The 21542-nt window shown below is 45.1% G+C and overlaps 1 protein-coding gene across 3 annotated transcripts; it reads left to right on the top strand.

Annotated features, from left to right (window-relative positions):
- The first annotated feature begins 1363 nt into the window (after nt 1-1363).
- Fmo1 (flavin containing dimethylaniline monoxygenase 1) lies at nt 1364-21133 on the top strand. 3 transcript variants are annotated; one of them, XM_046430215.2, is made up of 9 exons: nt 1364-1517; nt 4301-4438; nt 10932-11120; nt 12061-12223; nt 15656-15798; nt 17377-17576; nt 19078-19433; nt 19905-19977; nt 20377-21133. In XM_046430215.2, the coding sequence occupies exons 2-9, from the start codon at nt 4307-4309 to the stop codon at nt 20717-20719; spliced, it is 1599 nt and encodes a 532-aa protein (XP_046286171.1). In that variant the 5' UTR covers nt 1364-1517; nt 4301-4306; the 3' UTR covers nt 20720-21133. The 3 variants fall into 3 exon arrangements, with proteins under 3 accessions (XP_046286171.1, XP_046286172.1, XP_046286170.1); XM_046430216.2 differs by having other exon boundaries at nt 1440-1560; XM_046430214.2 differs by lacking the exon at nt 1364-1517 and adding an exon at nt 1525-1663.
- The last annotated feature ends 409 nt before the right edge of the window (nt 21134-21542 follow it).

Raw genomic sequence — 21542 nt, 5'->3', positions numbered from 1 at the left:
GTGTATACCACGTATACATCAAGGTAAGTGCTTAATTATTACTAGGCTTTGGGACATTAATGGTGGCCCTAACTCTCCAGGTGTTCCTGACTCAATGTCAAACGTATTTTGGTTTTTAAAATCATACTTGAAGTAATACTAGTCTTCAAGGTGTACCTTCTAGGTAAAAATTAGGTTTGAAGTCATTCAAGTTATCATCATCTTCAGAGCTTCAGGAAGGCACCGAACTCCAAGGACTAACGATGCTGTCTCCCTGCCAAGGATTCAGTAAGCCAGAAAGAAGGCCAGGTGTGATCCCAGTGGCTAGCAACATGCTCAGGGTTTACAAGTCCTCCAGATGCACAGCCAGAGGCCGTGGTCACACAGTATTAGGATCAACAGAAAAGATTAATTCTTCCAGAGCCCTCTCCCTGCCTCAGTTCACCAATGTCTCTTCGAGTTCACTCTCTGTGCCTGGAGGAGTCATTTCAACATTATGCATCAGTTATCAATTATCTGGTCTAACAATGACATCATCACCACCATCACCATCCTACACAGAATTCACTAGGTGCGAGGCTTCTGACAGAGATGACGTCATCTAACCACTGCAATTACTTGAGTCAGGTATTATGATGCCTATTTTATTAGCACCACATTCTAATCAACTGAACTAATTAGCCAGACATTAGATCTACTTTAAATTAGGAAAATGGAGCTGAGAAATTTTTCCAAGATTACTCTGGCAATAGCTGGTGAACACAAATCACTCCAGGACTTGTGATTTCAAAAGCCACACTCTTCCGATGCCATCTGCCTAGAATTTCCCAAGGGTTTGGGCGATCATTGATACTTTTTTGTGTTTTTAAAATTAAACTTAAAAAATGCGAGTGACGTCCACTGAACTTCTATTCCAGAAGGGAAGGGAGGGGGATGGAAATAGGAAAGAGAAGAATGAATCGGAAATAACTTTCCTATGTTCACATATGAATACATGACCAGTGAAACTCCATATTATATACAACCACAAGAATGGGAAGTTATACTCCATGTAGGTATAGTATGTCAGAATATACTCTTACCATCTTGTCTGTCCAAAAAGAACAAATAAAAAAAAATTTTAAAGAAAAAACTGTGATATATATGATTTTTTAATAATAATTTTGTCTAAATGTGAAATGGTCCAAAACTCTTAAAAGTGAAGTTCTGTTTTTGCAGCTATTAGCACAGTTGTCCAGTTTTATTCTTGTCCCTTTAAAAAAGTTGATAAGCAATGGGGATGGCGCTGTAACCCCCAAACTTATTCACAGATTGCAGGCAGAAGAATGAGTCTAAAGTGCACGTTCCCAGACAGTGTTTTTCTTGGCGTTTCACTGATGCAACAAACCAACAAGTTAAAATGTAAGCAACAGCCAGCGGTAGGTTCAAAATTTTGCATAAGGGTCCTATTTCTGACTCCTCCTGCAACACTGGTTCGGGCTGTTTGATTTCCGCTAGCTCCAGAGTCCTGAGTGGCCGTGGGAATTGTGATACATAAAGTGAGTAACCAGATGCGATCTCGGCTTCCTTTGGACGAGGAAGGTAGGGCTGGAAGTTTTCCTGTTCTGCTGTGCTTGGGGCAGAGGGGTCTCACAGAACTGGCTCCCTCTGCTCGCAACCCCACCTGGCTCCACAGGGAGCGATGGTGAGTGCTGGGGTTCTGTGAAGGGTTGTGAAGTCGGAGACTGCTGAGCCTTGTGTGTGCCCGGAGTGTGAGTTCAGGGTGGGTCAGTCACCCGGGAGTTGAAATGAAGGGGGAACTTGGAGCTGTAATGCCAAGGGAAATGGGTCCTTTTTCCTGTGCTTCACCAACAGCCCCCAGCAGGGTCTGCGACAACCCTTAGGTTGTCTACCAAAGGCTGGCACTTGGCACAAGAGGCCAGGAGCAGGCTACCCCTGAAATGCGACTGACTTGGGCTGGCATGTTGTCATTTGTTTGCTTGTTTGTTTTGTATAATAATATTCGGATTTCACTCTTTTTTAAAGAATTTAACCTCTATTTTTTATTCGTTGGTTACATGGTGCTGAGGATCGAACCCGGTGCCTCACCCACGCTAGGCAAGCCTCCACCACTGAGCTTCAGCCCCAGCCCTTATATTTCACTCTTGATCACGATTATTTAATACCAGGATTTATGGACCTGCTGAGCACTGTCTGTGCAAGTCCTCAAACCTTGGAATAAAACGATGTCACCCCTTCATCTCTTGTTCCACCACAATTTTCCTGCAATGGCTTTTTATCACAGCAACTGCTCAATACCCACTTTGCAAGAATATGATGTCACTGAATGGAGCACAGCCCCAGCACTTGCTAAAACTGCAAAATGCCTTGATCTAATTAGTTCTTGGCAGAATTGCATGGGCTTTTCTTGAAAATGTAAAATTACTCAAGGCACTTCTGCAGTTTGGTAACGACAGCCCAGCCTTGTGTTCTAACCCCCTGCCCCATATTATCACAATAAATCAAAGTGGACACTCCACCTGGCTTCAAGTAAACTACATATTTGCATTTTACTTCTCTGGAATAGAGGATACAGCATAAAATCCACAGGGGGTGTGGGGAATACAGTAGTTTTTAACCTTGTGGTTAAAATTTTGTAATTTGCGCAACCAAACATAACTTCCCAGCTCATTTAGCAATTCTGTGTGGCTAAAGTTATCTTACGTGTTATTTTTTTTTTTATGTATATAAAATCACTTTCACTCAGGGACACCTACCTTAGCAGTTTAGTTATATTTTCTTAACTTTTATTATTTCTTTCCTATGTAGTCAGCTTTGATGAGGTTATCTTCATTAAAATAATAAGATGTCTTTTAACACTTCCAACAAAGAAGTGGCCAAATTTTACTGAATATCCATATAAGAGCAATGACCCTGGAAGGTTGATGCTTGCCTTCTCCTGTGAAAAAGCATGCCAATAATCAGCAAGGTAATAGTGTCCTTATCACCCTAATAAATTTCTTATTGTTTTTATCAGTCACTTTATCTAAAAGTATAGCAACCCTAACTGGAAATTATTTTTAGTTAAAGTTAAGGAGAAAAACTTTTCATTTTTTAAAGCATTTATTGAATCACTCTGTTATTGAATCACTCGGGTTCCGTGGTCACCAGCCTTGAAGGAGTGTCGGAAGTGTTGATTCTACCTGAGTGATGACGTCCCCATGTCCCGTACATTCTGAGGTTTGCTTTTCCAAATGTGAGGCGAGCTCATGGGAGTCCTGGTATCCACCAGGAGTGTCCAGTAAGAAAAGTCAGAAGAAGGAAGGGAAGAGCTCTGGGGTGCAGAGGCCTATCCTCGCCCTCCTCTGTTTCTCCCTCTGCCTTCCTCCTGTCACCATTCCTATGTTTCCCTACTCATTTCTTTCATTTTCTACAAGACATCTTTTTACACATATATTTTCAGTTTTTTTCCAATGACTCTGATTCCAAATATCCTGTAACTTTGTACATAAACCCATGTTGTTAAGGCAGATGTCCACAAAATATCAAACAAAAATCTCGTGAAGATAAGGAAGCAACATTTATGGGGGGGTAACTGCCCCCAAGTACTGTGAAAAGTGCTTTTTATTCATCAGTCAATTAATTTTTACACTGAGCCGGATGCAGTGGTGCACACCTATAATCCCAGCGGCTTAGGAGACTGAGGCAGGAGGACGGTGAGTTCAAAGCCAGCCTCAGCAAAAGAGAGGCACTAAGCAACTCAGTGAGACCCTGTCTCTAAATAAAATACAAAATAGGGCTGAGGATGTGGCTCAGTGGTTGAGTGCCCTTGAATTTAATCCCCTGTACAAAAAAAAAAAATTTTTTTTTACAATGTCTAAGACCAGTTATACTTCTAGCTTCAGAATAAAGAGAAGGAAACTGAGACACATAATCATTAAATCACTTAATTCATGTCATGATAATCAATCAGCACTGAATTTCAAACCCAGGTCTCTGATTCATAACCACTGCCCCAATGACCCAGAAAAAGTCGTAAGGAGATTTACTGCTCAGAGAATTTCTACATGATGCAAGTTTGATAAAAGGTCACTTGAGGGAGGAATCTTTGACCCAGGATATTAGCTACCTGCAAATATTTGCTCAATTAATGTTTTTTAATTGAGAAGTATATAAGGTGAAGCATGAGTTCATTTACCAAACACGCCAGAGGCGGCCACAGAGGACTCAAACTGAGAGACCTCCCTAATCCTCAGATGCTTTTCCTGGTTGTCGGGGCTGCCAAGGGTGGGGTGGGGCTTCTGTGGATCCAGTCTTAGCTCCGCTGCCTTTTCCCACTCAGGAGATCATGGCCAAGCGAGTGGCGGTCGTGGGAGCTGGCGTCAGTGGCCTGGCCTCCGTCAAGTGCTGTCTGGAGGAGGGGCTGCAGCCCACCTGCTTCGAGAGGAGCGAGGACATCGGGGGGCTGTGGAGGTTCACCGTGAGTGGGGTTCTGTGCTTCTGACTGTCGGAGGTGGCTTGAGCGGTGTAACAGGAGACGGTGTTTCTTTCACAAGGGCTGGTGGCCCCGGGAAAGGCCAATGTCTGCGGGATGGGGGGGCAGGAGGGGCGCTGAAAGTGTCAGAGATAGAAATGGGTCGGCCGAGGGCGGGAGGGAGGTGTGCAGCAGCCTCAAGAGTGCACCAGGGGGAGGGGGGGGAAATGTCGACGAGCAAGCCACAGAGTTTGGAAGGAGTGGGGTGACCGGGCAAGCCCAGGACGGGGAGCAGGTGCAGAGCCAGGGTCTAAGCAGCCCAGAGCCTGCAGCATGGGGGTAACAGCAGGAACGCCAGCCTCTGCCTGCAAGACCCCCGCTTTAAGCACACCTGCATTAGAGTGGCCAGGGCTCAGTGCAGGATGAGTCCCAGGTCAAGGTCCTGGGCCCAAGCAATCCCAGACCAGCCGGGAACAATCAGAAACAAAGCAGGTGAGTTTGGAGTCTTTTTGGTTCCCCAAACAAAAGAGAAGCCATATTCTAAAACCTTAACAGGGTTGCAGGCTGGATAGGAGAGGGGACTAGAACTCTCACCCTTACTAGCCTGAAGCCCAGGGGGCGCCCAGCAGCCCTGATTCCGGCCACTGAAACCCAACTCAGGCAGACAGTGTTGTGGAGCCCCAGTGCTCTGCTGCGGGGCGCTACAGCAGAGCTCCCCAAAACTCTTGTTTTTGCCTCTGCAGAGCAAAAATATTTCCTATGAGTTTTAAATCTGTGAAGAGGAACATTGTCAGGAATCGTGAAAACAAGGTGTCTGACGGCCTCAGAGTCTCTGAGAGGCTCAAGGGAAAAAACTTAGCGTTCCTCCATTATAGCACTGTAGAATTTGGAACCAGAGTCAATAATTTTATAATTCAGGGAGCGAAGCTTCAGAGAGGCTAGGGCTGCTGGTTTGTGCACAGTCCGCCAGCACAGACCAGCGTGGCTCGCACACAAAAGTGTGCATCTGAGAATGCGCCCAGCCACCATATGTGATCACTGAGACGCGCAGGCTCTCCAAAAACAGATGCAACGGAGCACATCTGTCCCCATAATTCAAACTGCATATGGTCCAACAGGATGGCAGAGCCCTGATACCTGAGCCAAACTCTCCCCACCCTGTGTCTACTGAGGACAGTACTAACCAGTCAACCTTTCCTCTAATAAGTCTCAGATTCCTTCAGGTATTCCAGACAAACACAACCAGTCAGAGCTGGGAGTTTCCTGAAAGATAAAACTGCCCAATTAGCAGAGTTATCTGGCTAAGGTGATCTCAGTCAAGGCAAAAAGCGAGTCCAAAGACTAAAAGCTGTACTTAGCCTCTTAGGATGACAAAATGCTCCCTAAGCAGGAAGCAAGCGGTGACATATACCTGTAATCCCAGGGGCTCAGGAGACTGAGACAGGAGTATTGCGAGATCAAAGCCAGCCTCAGCAATGGCAAGGCACTAAGCAACTCAGTGAGATTCTGTCTCTAAATAAAATACATAATAAGGCTGGGGATGCAGGCTCAGTGGTTGAGTGCCCCTGAGTTCAATCCCCTGTACAAAAAACAACAACAAAAAATTCTCCTTATTCTTTACACTAAAACTCACTCATCTAAGAATCAAGAGAAACAGGTCTCCATCCATCTGAAGCCAACTGGCTGTGTGACTTGTGCAGATCAAACACCCATGCAGGGGGACACAGAAATGAGAAGGGTCCGCCTGCGCAGGGAGCCGTCAGGCAGATGGGAGAAGCCCGCATCCTGCAAGTCAGAGATGGCACCTGGGTGGTCACATGGGGGAGACTCAGGAAGCCAGGGGAGGTTCGTGGAAGAGAGGCATGATGGTGGCCCTGAAGGATTTCAACAGGCAGAAGAGGCTGGACAGAAGGTGCCAGGGAGGGACCAGCAAAGAGAAAGTGCCAGGTGTGTTCAGGAAATTAAAAAGCCTTTTGGTTTAGAGGAATAATGGGAAGGAGGAGGGTGGCTGAATATCTGGGCCAGAAGTTCAAATTCAACTTGAAAAGCAACTTGAGCAAAATCACCAGTCGTGGTTGTGCTTGCAGTTGTTCTCGATGAGTTGTGTTGGGTGCGTGATAGGAAGACCCAGAGAGGTCTGTAGGTGAAGAGAGGATCTATGGGCAGCAGGAAGCCACTGACCACTGGACACCAGTCCAGGCTGGGACAAGACCCTGGCAGACAAGAGCAGTGGGACTGTACCTGGAGAGGCAGAGAGGCTGGCGCTGAGGGAAAGGGAAGGTGGGCGCAGGAGCAGCACCCCAGGGCCTCAGCTTCAGCAGCAGGGGGCGAGGAGGGTGCAGGGGTGGCACATGGAACTGGAGGACTGGGGAAATAGAGGAGCTGGCGAAGAGACGCTGCGGGGAACGTGGTAGGACATCAGAGGACGGTGAGTAGTGGGCAAGGTAAATGCCACCCCGTCACCAAGTCGTTCCACCTGTCACCTCACTTATAAAATGAACCCGTGGAGCAGTTTGAAAAAAAGACAGTGCTGAATCATCAGTAGCCTGGGAAGTAGGAAAATCCACCCGACCTTCATTTAGCAGCCTTCTCTTGATATACAAGTCTCTGGGAGAACCTTTATAGTACTTTGAAAATGCCCAAAGTCGGTGTTCTTGAAGGTGCTTTCCAACTCGAACACACTATGTATGAGCCTCCTGCACTGACAAGGGACGTGACCCTGCTGGCTGGGCCTGGGCCCAATACCCCAGACTTGGGCTTTTCCAAGAAAAACAGCCAGTGGGAGGCAAGAGGGCAGCGGAGCTGTTCTTGGATTCCACCCTGAGGGCTGAATTTCTCCCTCCACCACGCTCCTCGGTGGCTGCATCTGTGATACATTATCTCACCACAGGTTCCAGTGTTCCGCCAAGCCTTCTTCTCTGCCTTCTTCTCGTTACCTTTTAAGTTATGCAAAGAGGGGGGCTTTCTCTTCTGTTTTCATTTGTTTCATTTTTTATTTCCATTTGCTTTAAGGTCTCATAAAACACAAGGTTCCTGCTTATCCAGCTCCAGCAGGTCCCCTTTACTCTCTGATGCTGAAACAAGTCGTTACAAATGCTTTCAATTTTGAAATATTCTTATGTAAATCTTCACAAAGCACATCATGTATCTCAGCCTCCTTCAACTTTCCGTGTGTTAGAGTGTGAGTGTGTGTGTGTGCGTGTGGGTGTGAGTGTGTTAGCCTTGTATTATTGTTAACAAAAACTGCCAGCATTAACGATAAAGTATTTACTCTGTGGCTTGGGAGCCAGGAAAGTGTGAGAGGGAGTTGGCCCTGCGCTAGTCAATCCCACCATGTTTATGATGCATGTTTTTCTCCCCACTCTGCAGCTTGCCCGCTGGGCGTGTGCTCGTCTTATAGATCTTCAGGGCTACTCTTCTTATTCCTGTTCCCAATTACCATTTAGATTAAAGCAAACCAACTTCATGTGTGGTTCTAATGCCCACCTTCAAGTCGAAGGATGTTCTCAAACTAGGCTCTAGAATGCGGTGGCCACTGGCCACACAGAGCCATGGAGCACTTGAAATGTGTCTGGTATGACGAAGGAACTGAATTTTTTATCTCAACTGATTTCAATTTTAAACTCAGTTCAGTTATTGCAGAACTTCTAAGTATATTTGGATCAACATGGGTGAGTCCATTTTTTCTAGTGCAAATTGAGCATATGTTTGCATATGTAGAAAACACACATCATATCTTGAAGGCAGTCTGACAAGAAGAATGTGAAACCCTTCAATAATAATCTTATATTGATTGCATCTTAAAATCATAATATTTAAAATATATTGAGTCAAGTAAAATATACTTTAAAAATTAATCCACTTGTTTCTTTTTACTTTTTGAAAAACTGTGGCCACTAGAGAATTTAAAGCCACATCTGTGGCCCCCTCTGCATTCCTACTGCGCGAAGCTGTTGTAAAGCCTTTTACTCAACGCGTGGTCCGTGGGCCATCAGGATGGAACTCAAAGATGGGACTAGGTTTTGGAAACTGTTAAAAATGCAGACTCTCAGGCTCACCCAGTCCTACTGAGTCAGAATCCACACATTAGTAAGATTTTTCCCAGCAACTCTTAGCAACATTCAGAGGCACTGGGATGGATAGCTGTGCTTCTCAAACTGGAGAGAACAACCCGGTTTTCTTCATTTCCAATTAACTAACTATAGGCTATTATTTATCAAATGTAATAAAAACAAATTTTTAGAAAAAATGAAAAATACACAACAAAAATGTATGAGAAACAATGAATTCAAAATTTGTATTGAGTCAAAAGTCATAAGATTAATTTTCATAAATATCACTAAACATAGAAAATAATGACAAAAAAGGACACGTTGTTCTCTGTGCACATAGGTAATTAACACAGCCAGCCACTATTATACTTGTACCTTTCAGCCAAACAAAACACTTGGTGTGAAATAGCAGTTTTCCATATTAAATACCTGCAAACACACTCTTAATACACAGTGTGTATTGATATTTAAGGTTTTTTTTTTTTTTTTGATATGAGGATCTTGCTTCTTGCTTATCAAGGTACCTAATCTGAATTGGATGGATGGAGATAATCTTTCAGTGAAACAATGTAAATCTACACTAAGTGTTGCCTACAGTGCTCAGAGTAGGAAAACAAGGCTCAGGAGTGTGCTGACTAGACTGAGGAAGAGGTTTTAACACCATCTCAGCAAGTGCAAGGAATTCTTTTTTAAAAAAATAAAACTACTATGCGAAGTGAAGCAAATAGTGCTGTTTTTAAAAATCTATCTTCTGTTCTTTCTCAGGAGCCAGTTCAAATAATTCATTCTGTAAGTTTACATTTAAAGATAAGGTTTTTTTTTTTTTTCAGTGAAATGAAACGATTCCAGATTTTATGCACTTAGGTATGACAGTTTCCAACAAGGCTTGAACACCACACATTCTGATGCAGTTCTAGGCCTGCGGCTAGAGCACAGGCTAGACTCCATGCAACTCAAAGGAAACAAGGAAACAAGGCCCATCTACGTCCTGTGCCACAAAAGAGTTCTGCATGAACTTGGATGCAGAATTGTGTCCCATTATTGCTGTAGAAGGTTCTGAATGCTTACCCTCAATTTCTGCATGTATCTTGTCACAGACTGGTGACCACCAGTTCATGTTGGTACCTCCAACACACGACAGTTGATTAGTGCTGCTGTAGGTATTCCAGTGAGATAACAGAGCAAGATTTATAGTTACCTTCTCAGAGGCCTTTCAGCCTCCAGATTTCTAACTTTGTTCTAGATCAATGAAGCTGTCAGATATGGAGTCACAGATAAGCAGATTATAAAAAAAAGTCAAATCAACTGATAAGATCAGTAATGTTAATTTAAACCACAGAGGTATTTAATCATTGCTTTTTAGTCTCTATGATTACTGTACATTTCATGCAGGTCTAGGTTTCTACCTTATAGAGGCAACAGTAAGCCCTCTACGTGTGAGGTTCATGTTCACTTACTTATGTAAATAAAATAATTTCGACTTCACTGGAAAAAGAAACTATACAAATCCAAGATAGTGAATGACATTGAAATGCAGGGACCTTCCCACTGAAATCAGGAGCGCAATCCTCCACATCCAAAGACAGATGCAATGTAAAGATATTACGAAAACTTCTTGGGGCAGTCTTATGAGATGCTGATGTTTACTTGTTACTCCAGTCAAAACGGAGGGTAGAAAACTGGTCAGAATGTGTCATCCACACAGTTATTCAATCTGGAAACCTTTGGCTGTTCTACTGGAGCCCCTAAATCCAACTGTCCCGGCATCCTATGCCTTCTACCTACCACCGGTCACAAATGCCAGCTTTCTGGGTGGCAACAGCTACCACCTCTATTCAGGTCCTCACTAGCAATCACATATTTGTGTTTTAGGCTCTTAACTGACCCTCTTCCTTTTTTTCCAGCCCTCTCTAATCCATCTTTTGTAGATCCAGAATAACTTTTCCAAAATTTAATATGAATCACTTCCATGTTTAAAACTTTCAGTGGATTACATGGCCTTTCCATAAAAATCCACATCCCTTAACTTTGGATACAAAACTTTCATAATCTGTATAATCATTTCAAGAATACTCTATGAAACCAAAGTAGCTAACAATTGTTCATTGTCCAGAAACTGCTTCCAGGCTCTCATCTGTTTCTCCATTCTCCTGTTCTTTGCAGTGATACTGCATGAATTTGAACAGGTAAGTTCACCCTGGATTTATTTGTTAGCATGTGATGAATGAAAGAATAATTCTGATCATGTGATTTATACTGGGGATGAATGTCATCTCCTAGATGCAGAACAGCAAATCCTATTAGAAAGGTGGCAGGCATCATGCGTCATCTGGATCACCTTAAGCTTGGTCAATGTTGAGATTTCTAAAAGGTTTACATCCATTGTGTGTGTGTGTATGTGTGCGCGCACGCACGTGCCTGCTCACCCATGAGCACTGTTTCTACAGGAACATGTTGAAGAGGGTAGAGCCAGCCTCTACAAGTCTGTGGTTTCCAACAGCAGCAAGGAGATGTCTTGTTACTCGGATTTTCCCTTCCCAGAAGATTATCCAAACTATGTGCCTAATTCTCATTTCCTACAATATCTCAAAATGTATGCAAACCAGTTCAACCTTCTGGAATGCATTCAATTCAAGGTAAGACACAAACTTCAGTTAGTAGTCAGAAAGTGTTCTCCTGCCTATTTTCTATTCCTTCTCTATAGCATAGCTCTGGATTCTGTAAAGAAGAGCTGAACTGGCAAGCTCAAAGACACCTTTTCTAAAAGACAGAGTTGATAATACAAATGTAGAAACTCAGTAGGCATATCGAATAATATGAACCTAGGAAGATCTGAGAAGCCCATCTTCCTTGAAAATTGAATAGAATAAAAAACAAAGTATCTCTGTTAGTGCATTTTTTTTTTTTGCTTTTAAATCTGACTTATATTCGGTTTACTATAAATATATTTCCTGGGGCTGAAGGCAAAGTCAGTTGCCTAGCATGCACAAGACTCTGCGTCCAGTCCCTGGTACTGCAAGTAAATAAATAAACTTCCTGAATTCTAATACTCGCGTACATGTATGTACTCAATGAGAACAAAATATTTGAATTTATACCACTCCCAAATGTTCAGGCCATAAGCTTAGCAATTTCCAAAAGCTCTCTAGGTCAGGAAAAATCTCAGCAACATATTCTATAGAACTTTCCATAAGCTACTTGGGAGCAAACTTAGGTCTTCAAGGGTACATCCATTCTCTATTAAAGGAATTCTTGTTAGGGCTCAGAGACAGAGAACATCGCACCACAGAAACAAAAACCAAGAGACATCTGGTACCTTCCGTATAATCTTTGTTCTGTCACTTGCTGTGAGGATTTGAGCAAGTCCCTTAAAATCCACCACCCCAAGCTTAGAGTATTTCCAGCCAAGAAATCATGGTTAGTCTGAGAGCCTGATTTGATTTGAATGAGGTGCTTATTAATTAATTCTGTTTGGTCTTTGTTCTAGAACTTTTGAAATGTCCACTGGCACATTAGCCAGCAAGTCACTAAGGGCACCTTGACAACTGCTAATCACGTCTGTGATTCTTTTTTCAGACCACAGTCTGCAGTGTAACAAAACGCCCAGATTTTGCCGTCTCTGGCCAGTGGGAGGTGGTCACATTGCATGAAGGGAAGCAAAGCTCTGCCACCTTTGATGCCGTCATGGTCTGCACTGGTTATCTCACCACCCCGTATTTGCCACTGGACTCCTTTCCAGGTACACACAGCGCGTTCTGCATATGACCTTAAATGGTTTCCTGGGACCCATGCTGATACTTGATTGGTCTGGGGATGCATCCCTATGGCTCCTCCAGTAAATACCTGTGAGTGAACAGTTTTCGTAATTGGCACTTCTTCTAACTAGCCCATTTTTTCAAATAACTAATGAGTGTGGAAGAGAATGACGGGTAACTTAGTGAGCAGCTTTATGTCCCTGAGGTTCCCTGTTCCTCCTTAAGTGACACCCGGCAACATGGGCCACTTGAACAAGCTGCTTATCTCAGCAGCATCTGCACAGTGCCAGAGCTGAGCTTAGAGGCCACAAAGGTCAACCTGTGAATAGAGGAAAGAGCAATTCCATTTTTTGTTTGTTTTATATGAGCCACAGCAATTAGCTAGATTAGGGGTTTATGGAAGTGGATCAATAAATAGTCAACAGAGAAAGGAACCTTGGGAGACAAGTCCAGACACCTTTGGGTCTTACTTTCTTTATTTAGCTTTTGCAATCATAATTCATGTTAATCTGTGCCAAATTTCAATTGGACTTCAACTGAAGGGAATAGAAAACACAATAGTTTGGTGTATTTCACCTGCAGTAAGCATTTAAAATGTTAAAACTCCTGGGCTGGGGGGCTGGGGATGTGGCTCAAGCGGTAGCGCGCTCGTCTGGCATGCGTGCGGCCCGGGTTCGATCCTCAGCACCACATACCAACAAAGATGTTGTGTCTGCCGGTAACTAAAAAAAAAATAAAATAAATTAAAAAAAAAAAAAAAAAAACTACTGGGCTGGGGTTCTGGCTTGGTGGTGGAGTGCTTGTGTCACATGTGTGAGGCACTGGGTTGGATTCTCAGCACTGCATATAAATAAATGATTAAAATAAAAGTCCATCAACAACAAAAAAAATATTTTTTAAAAAAATGTTAAAACTCAGTCAAAGTCATCTCAATATGGCCTGGAGTAATCCCAAGACTCATCTTAAACAATAAATTCATGTTCTTCCAATGGTTCTGAATCTTCCCCAGAGATTTCTCAAGTCAGGTCCAATGAGGATAATGTGTATCCTGAAAACTGCCATAGAACAGAATCACTGGATTAAAAAGAACAAGTTCAGTCTTCTTCCCAGGCAGGAAATGGTGCCTCAGGTTCCAGGGTCTGAGTGTTAAACAGGCTTTGCTCTAACACACCCAATTATGGATGCTCTCCATCCACAAGACGACACACCTCCGAGTTCTCACCTGCAGAGCAATGCCCCAGGCAGCCATTCCTCTGATCTCTCAGGAAAGAGTGCCTGGCTTAGGGTCATCCAGAGAATCCAGAAAGTTCCATAGCACAGGGGAAACTGGACTGATTCATCACCTTTGGTGAATTACACAGGTGCTAGCAATATACTCGAGGACCCGACCACATGTGGTCTGCATTGAAGGTATGAATACAGTTTTATGGAGGAATTAGTCTATGTATGACCTGGAGGGTACCAATACACATGTTCAGTGAAGTCGTGTGCCTCCCATGGTCTTAGATCTGCCCTAGAAGCCTCCTCAGGAGTCCTGTCAGAGTAGGATAAAGCACACCCTGCCCACACAGAGGCCAAATGTGCTCAGTTTGAACAGGATGAGCTTGGGACCCAGAAGGCATGAATTCTAAGCTACATAACTAACTAGAGCTTACCGTCTTTTACCTCCCGCTGCTTCTTTCCTCCATAAACAGAGGAGCGTGGATCACCTCACCCAATAGCATGTGTCACTCATCAAGCAAGGAGGCTCTGTGAGACTTAACCAGCCACTATCAATCTGAAAGCCCCAGCTAATGGCTGTCACAGAGCCTTTGAGCACCAGGAGTCTGAGATCTGGATTGAAATGCAGCCCCCCCAATCTCTACAGCCCCCTTCCTTCCTAACAGCAGACGCCCTGCTCTGCACATACACCCTGGGGTGGTTGTTAACCCTGACAAAAATCCAAATTCACCGAAGACATTTTAAAAATGTGTCACCGGGGCTGGGGATGTGGCTCAAGCGGTAGCGCACTTGCCTGGCATGCGTGTGGCCCGGGTTCGATCCTCAGCACCACATACAAAGATGTTATGTCTGCCGAAAAATAAAAAAAAAATATTTAAAAAAAAAAAATAAATAAAAAAAAAAAAAATAAATAAAAAAAAAAAATAAAAATGTGTCACCAGTTCTGGAGGAAACTCCAAAGGAGATATTCCAAAAAGTCTTAGTGAAAATAATAGATATCAAAATTAAAATAAATGCAGAATTTCCCCCAAATGACTATTTTTATTCACTCAGCTATATACAGTCTGGTATTCACTAACACAGCCACATTCACCTAATGTAAGTTCCCACTCTATCCCCGATGAGGTAAGAAAGCAACTCAGCCATATGAAGCCTGTTTTGTCTCTTGGTGACCCAAATAGCCTACTCCGGGGAGAATCTAAGGTAACCTAAAGACTAGAGATATTTCTCTTCAGCTTTTCCTTCTCAGGGGTTCATGCTGGGTTTTTGTACTGAGTTAATATTTGAACTTGTTTGCATCCAGGCTATATTCTGTAAGCTTTGGACTGTGGTCAGGTTTTAACCAGGATTCAAGCTAGAATCCTAAGGATTCAGGGTCACCTGGTCTTGACAAGGCCACTACTCACAAGCAGATACCTTTATCCCCCGGGAGAATCTCAGTATCTTATCAACTGGTTCTTTGTTCAGTTCAAATTACTTCTGATTGTGAAACATGGCCTTGAGAGAATTTTCAAAGAGTCTCTGTTTGCATTGGATGTCTCACTAAGTTTAGTCTGGCACTGACTGCCTGGGATACAGCTAGCCCCCAAATCCTGGTGTTGGCCACAACCCAGTTTTCTCTGGATGACTCAGCAAACTCAGGCCGAGTTACCGTCAGTCACCGAGGTGAACTACCAGTGAACTTCCCAAGCTCACATGGATCTTGGTGAATTTGTCTTATTTCCCCATTTCGTCTAGCACAGTGGCAGGCACACAGCAGCAGGCACACAGCGGATGTCCCCGAGTAGAGGCACTGGTTCACAGTTCCCTTTAGATTCTCTACTCCTGTCCTTTGGATGTGAAAAGCTATGCAGCGTGTAAGAGTCGGGTATTAGTGAACAGAACATCATCCCACTGACTTCCAACAGCCCTTAAACGTAATGACTCCTGCTTAAAACATTTTTATGCCATAATGCTTCAGCCCAGGAGTTAACCATCTTGTAGGTACCGCTCACGGCCCGTCTAATAACATGGAGTCATTCCCTGACGATATTTTACAAAGTCTTGAATTTGTATTTCAGATTTCCTCAAACTTGAATGTATTAGTAAAAATAACCTGAATTATCTGTCAAAAGGGTGCTATCAACCGAAAAATATTATTAGTATTTTATTCACTGACCCTATAAATCTTCTATTTGACCTTGTTTTATCTCTAGGTATACATACTTTTAAAGGCCAGTACTTTCATAGCCGACAGTATAAATATCCAGACATGTTTAAGGATAAGAGAGTCCTTGTGGTTGGAATGGGAAATTCCGGCACAGACATTGCTGTGGAGGCCAGCCACCTGGCAAAGAAGGTACCACTCTTGATGTGACTTAGTGAAGAGCTTTGTCATAGGCTGCGTTTGACACCGTGACAGATGTTCAGGGAGCACAAAAGCCTAACACACAATAGATTTTTATTGAGTGTTCATAGTTTGTATTGAGTGTTCATAAATTTTACTGTGAAATCCAGTTGTCTTCTCTCCTCCAAAACCAGCTTCTCTGACCTGTCACACGTGTCATTTCCCAGTCAACCAGCAAGAGCTCTGGGACACACCTCTTCTCTATCCAGTCCCGGAAGTCAGAAGATCCCGGCAACTGTTTCCGGCTAAGGTCTCCCACCTGCCCCATCTCTCCTTACTCGTTGCCACTCCCCCATGGGGGTCCATGCCCCTCCCCCAGTGGGCCCACTGCAGTGGAAATGTCACAATTAGGAGATGGTGACTGCAGAAATTGTAACTGCTGATTGGGAGACTCTGCCAAGCACTGCACTAAACGCCTTCCACTGCGTGGCCACCTCATCACCAAAACAAGCCACTGAAGTAGGGCCACTGGTCTCCCTGCATGCAGAAGAGGAGGCCAAGGGCTTGATGATTGATTCGCTGACTGACAGATGGATTAATTGATTTGAAGGAACTTAGGGTGAATTATCTGAAGAAAGGAAAAGGTCCATCCCCCGGGCCCACCTCGTGTGGGTGTGACGTATGGTTATTTCTGTGTCACTAACCATCTGGAAGTTTCTTTAATCAGAAAACAAGCTTTGGCATACATCTTATCATCAGCAAAGAAACCCCCCTTAGCTTTGGTCACAATTCATATCCACTGAAAGGTCACCTCTGATTCTGCGTCATGACAGAGGCAGGGTCGTGCACAAACAGTCAGAGCAGCCATGGCCTGCAGCTCTCGCGGGCCATGTGCAGTGCCAGACGCTACATTCAGTGTCATAAAGTCAGACAAAAGCACTGGCGCTGTGGCTTTGGCCCTCGTGCCCCGTCAGGTGGGAGATGAGCACTGTTGAATCAGTTGTCTTGTATTAACAAAGTAATGGATAAGTTAACCAATTTTGTGTGTGTGTTTTGAACAATTACACAGGAAATTACTTGTCCTGTAGGTACCAATACAACAATGAGCTTAGTGAACTGGGTGGTAAACTTAGCCAGACAATCTGATTAAAAAAAAAAAAAGACTGATTGTATTACTGAATTTTACTGCCAGTTAAACCAGTAGTGTGTGGAGAAATTACCTTTGAAGACAGCCCTGATGGCTTCCACAGCCTGTTCTCATTGCAAACAAGTGGAATTAGTGCAGGTACCTGCGATCCCTGCCCAGCATCTTCCCAGGTGGCACGCCGAGGTCCCCAGGTATCTCAAGCCTGGCAGACAATAATACTTTAATACGCTACATATTCAAATATTATCCTATTAGAATAACTTATAATTATATATTATAATAACATAATTATAACTTATAATAACTTATAATTATATATTATAATAATAATAAAAGAGTGGTTAGAAGAGCCAAGACTATCTTGTTAGGTCTGCATTTTGAGGGTGACAGACACATGGTGCCTTTCAGGTCATGACCCATCTCGAATCTCTGATTGCTTCCAGGTGTTCCTCAGCACCACTGGAGGGGCATGGGTGATGAGCAGAGTCTCGGACTCAGGGAACCCGTGGGACATGGTGTTCACAACACGATTTCAGAACATGTTCAGAAATGCTCTCCCAACTCCAATTGTGAGTTGGTTGCTGGCAAGAAAGATGAACAGCTGGTTCGATCATGTAAATTATGGCTTAGCACCAGACGACAGGTAAATATGATCTATCTGTCCAGGGCTATCAGGGAGATGGGGTCTGAGTGGCATATGCAAGCCAGGCAAGGTCACAGCAACACGACAACAAACCAAAACTGCATTTGAATCCCCTTGATAATAGTAGCTCGCTGTTCCTAAGTGATCAGTGGGTGAATGGTGTACTGTGAACAGCTCTTTGAGGTAGGAGTTATCATCCTCTCCTCATTACTGTGGGAAATGGAGGCTTAGCAAAATACAGTCACTTGCACTGATTGTGCAGCGAGTGGGCGCTGGGGCCTCAGCAAGCTACATGGGCCTCCACAGCAGCAAACGGACTTTGTTCACAAAACAACATACTTGCTTTGCTTCATTATGCTGGAAAAACGGAATCCTGCGGTTGCCCTTCCTTGCCTCTCTCATGGCAGAGATGACCATGATGTCGGTCTGTCTCTTCATTTACAACCTACAACTTATCCCCCAGCAAGAACCAAAAGTCTTACTTCTGCGTTCAGTAGGTTTACAGGGTGGAAAGCCACTACCAGCTGACACTGCAGCTGGAGATCCTGTCTGGTCTGCCTCCAGACCTCAGTCTGGACCAACATGGATGGGTGGTCCCAGTCACCACTGGGGGCCTGCAGCCCCGTCCTGTGCTTTCAACATGCCCTTCTCTCTATTGTCCCCGCCACCACCACCACCTAGTTCTTATCTCCACTCCCTGCCTCCAGGTATCTCAGGGGCTGGGACTCCTTCCACCACAAACTCTGACTAGCATAGATGGTGGTTCACAGGACCGTAGTACATACATAGAGCTATAGTATCTCCTCTTTTCAATGCAGGTTGTCCTTTGTCATATGTTCTTCGTTCTACCCAATGACTTAAGGACGACAAGTGTCAGTGTCCCAGGTGTTGGTGAATAGAAGAAAGCCTATAGGTGCTAAATGGCTTACCCAAGCTTTGTTAGATATAAGCAGTTGGACAAGGAACCACCCTTATTACCATCTATTGCCTCCATTTCACCACACCGTCTCTTCCTGTGCATTCACCATAAGCCATAAACGGCTTATGCAAGAGCAACTCACAAACTGCTCGTCTTACGATCTCAAAGGCATAGCCATAGAAGAGGGCTCTCGCCTGGTTCCTTTGAACACATGGGTTTTGCTTACACAACTGCTTTCTGGAAGAGAAGGGACTGGCTAGAGCTCCCAGCAGCGTTCCCAGGATACAGATGCTCCCCTCCCGGCCCTTCAGCACCGGGAGATCTCTAGATGACAGGTGACTGCTGAATACTGAAGACAGGGAGGGTAACAGGGGCTGGGAACGCACTGGCTCCTTACAGGCTCCCAAACTCTAATCAGTTGTAAGCCTTGGACATCCCTGAATCCCCTCCCACCGAGGGAGCTTCCCCCAAGACTGGCACCTCTTGTCCAGCCAGGGAGAGGCCCCGACTGGAGAGTCAGGGAAGGAGGAGGGAGGCTAAGCTGTTTGGTCAGCACTCTCCCCTGCCTGTGCTTTGGTTCAGGGTGCAGTTAAAAGAGCCCGTGATAAACGACGACCTCCCGGGCTGCATCATCACTGGCAAGGTGCAGATCAAGCCCAGCATAAAAGAGGTGAAGGAAAACTCCGTGCTCTTCAGCAACACCCCAAAGGAGGAGCCCGTTGACATCATCGTCTTTGCCACTGGGTACACCTTTGCTTTCCCCTTCCTCGATGAATCTGTTGTGAAAGTTGAAGGTGGCCAGGCATCTCTGTACAAGTATGTCTTCCCTGCACACCTGCAAAAGCCAACCCTGGCTGTGATTGGCCTCATCAAGCCCTTCGGCTCCATGATACCCACAGGAGAGGTACAAGCTCGATGGGTGGTCCAAGTCCTGAAAGGTGAGTGTGGGAAGCAGCAGGGCAGGTGACTTTGGACACTGGAGGTTTTGAGACCATTACCAGCTGCCATTTAAAATGACAGCATCTTTAAAAGCAGGATCCATTCTATATTTCCCTGGATTAGCCTGTCAGGGTGACTTGGACCACTTACCAGGTATCAAAAATATAAACTCCATCTTCCTGTTATTTTGACTGAATTGACAGGCTCAATTAAAATGTAAAAGTTTGGCCAACAGAGTGATAAGTCTGAACGCACTGTGATGTTCTGCTGCATTAAGTAGTGAGATGAAGGGGTGCCTGTGCTTTCTGAGGGAGACAGAATTGCCAGGAGCACACCATCAGCTCAGGCCGAGGACGTTTTCCCCAGAGCCGATGAGTTGCAGGGCACTGGACATGAAGGACGAGGCAGTAAAGCTCCCTTGTCCACAAGCGGGCACCAAAGTCAAACTGCATGGTCCTGTCTATCCATAGGTCTGCATACGTTGCCTTCACCCAGCGTCAGGATAGAGGAAGTGGAAGAAAGGAAACAGAACAAGCCGAGTGGGTGAGTGCACCGCGTAGGCATGTTTTCTGAATCACAGGGAGGTGGGAAACTGGAGCAGAGAGGTGCAGTTACACTGGGGAAAAGAGGGGAGCTTCTGGAGCATCGGAGACTCGCGGCGGTGGGGTCAGTAGAAGAGCTGGCCAAGGAAAGAGGAGCCGGCGAGTGGGGAACCCTGCTGGGACCTCAGCCCCAGGGTGCAAGCCAGCGGGCCCTTGCAGAGGAAGCTGCTGGCGCAGAACCAGCACAGCGGAGACTCCACCCACAGTGTCCTGGCTCTTCCCACCTGCAAATGCAGTGATAGCTGAGTTTAAAGAGGCAGAAGGAGCCGGCAGCTCTGTTCTAAGGTTATCATCGTGTTGTCTTTTTGTCTCCCCCCACCACCATCTTCCTTTTACAAAGGTTCGGTTTGCACTACTGCAAGGCTTTACAGTCGGATTACATCGAATACATAGACGAGCTCCTGACCTATATCAATGCAAAGCCCAATCTCTTCTCTCTGCTCCTGACGGACCCACGCCTGGCCTTGGCCATCTTCTTTGGTCCCTGCTCACCATACCAATTCCGCCTGACAGGCCCAGGAAAATGGCAAGGAGCCAGAAACACCATCCTGACACAGTGGGACCGAACCCTCAAGGCCACCAAAACTCGAACTGTACGAGAAGCCCCGTCTTCCTTTGGAAGTCTGTTTAAACTCATTAGTTTTCTGGCTTTCCTTGTTGCTATTTTCCTGATTTTTCTATGAGGAAAAGATCTTCCAAAAGGCTCTTCCGATGCATAGAGTAGATTACAGCTTCTGACCCCTCCATTACAGCGACACTGCCTTCACAGTTAGAAGCCACAGTTACGTACTGAAGGCCACCACCCTCCTCCCCAACTGGCTCCAGGGGAGACCTTGATACTCCCGAGCCTCTCCCACCTGTTATGTCTAATGCTAGAGGCTGATGCCCAAGACTTCTGTGCGCCTGAAGGCACTGGAAAGTCCTGAGACATTTTAGGAAGAGAGCTGTCCTGGGCAGCACACCTAGAGCCAAAGCTGTCCAGCAAAATCTTTCCCAAAGACCTCACCCAAGAGCCCGGCCCACCTCACAAAAGACTGCTTTGCACCCAAATGATGCTTTTATGTGGCTGAATAAAGACAAAGAAAGAACCCTAGAAACTGGTCTTGAGTGGTCTTTTGTTCTTTTTTTTTTTTTTATGCAAAGGGCACTGCCTTTGCAACCAAATCCCACTGGAATCCCTTAGAAAAAGAACTCAGCCAAGCAGCCTCGGAATGAGAGCTAGCAGGGAAAGGAAAAGAGGAGCAAAAGCAAAGAGCCGGTCAGTGCTTTGCCAACCGGGGCCTGTCCACCTCAGGGCTACAGCCCACGAACACGTGACGCTGGTCAGAGAAAGCTTTGCCTTCCCTTGGCCTCATTGATGGGCTTGGATGACAAACCTCACCTCAGGATGACCAAAAGGTGGGAACCAGGTGGGCTGAAGGGGTAGGGCAGGATGGAGCAGCCCAGGACACTTTAACAACCTTATAGCTCCCTATAGGGAGGGGCAACTCCTGCGACAGGTTACCT

The sequence above is a fragment of the Marmota monax genome, unplaced genomic scaffold (assembly GCF_021218885.2).
Source record: "Marmota monax isolate L192 unplaced genomic scaffold, Marmota_monax_Labrador192_F-V1.1 WCK01_AAM20220418_F8-fsc00055, whole genome shotgun sequence".
In the NCBI taxonomy this organism is placed as follows: Eukaryota; Metazoa; Chordata; class Mammalia; order Rodentia; family Sciuridae; genus Marmota; species Marmota monax.
Note: the sequence above shows the minus strand (reverse complement) of the source record. Positions and strands in the feature narration are given on the sequence as shown.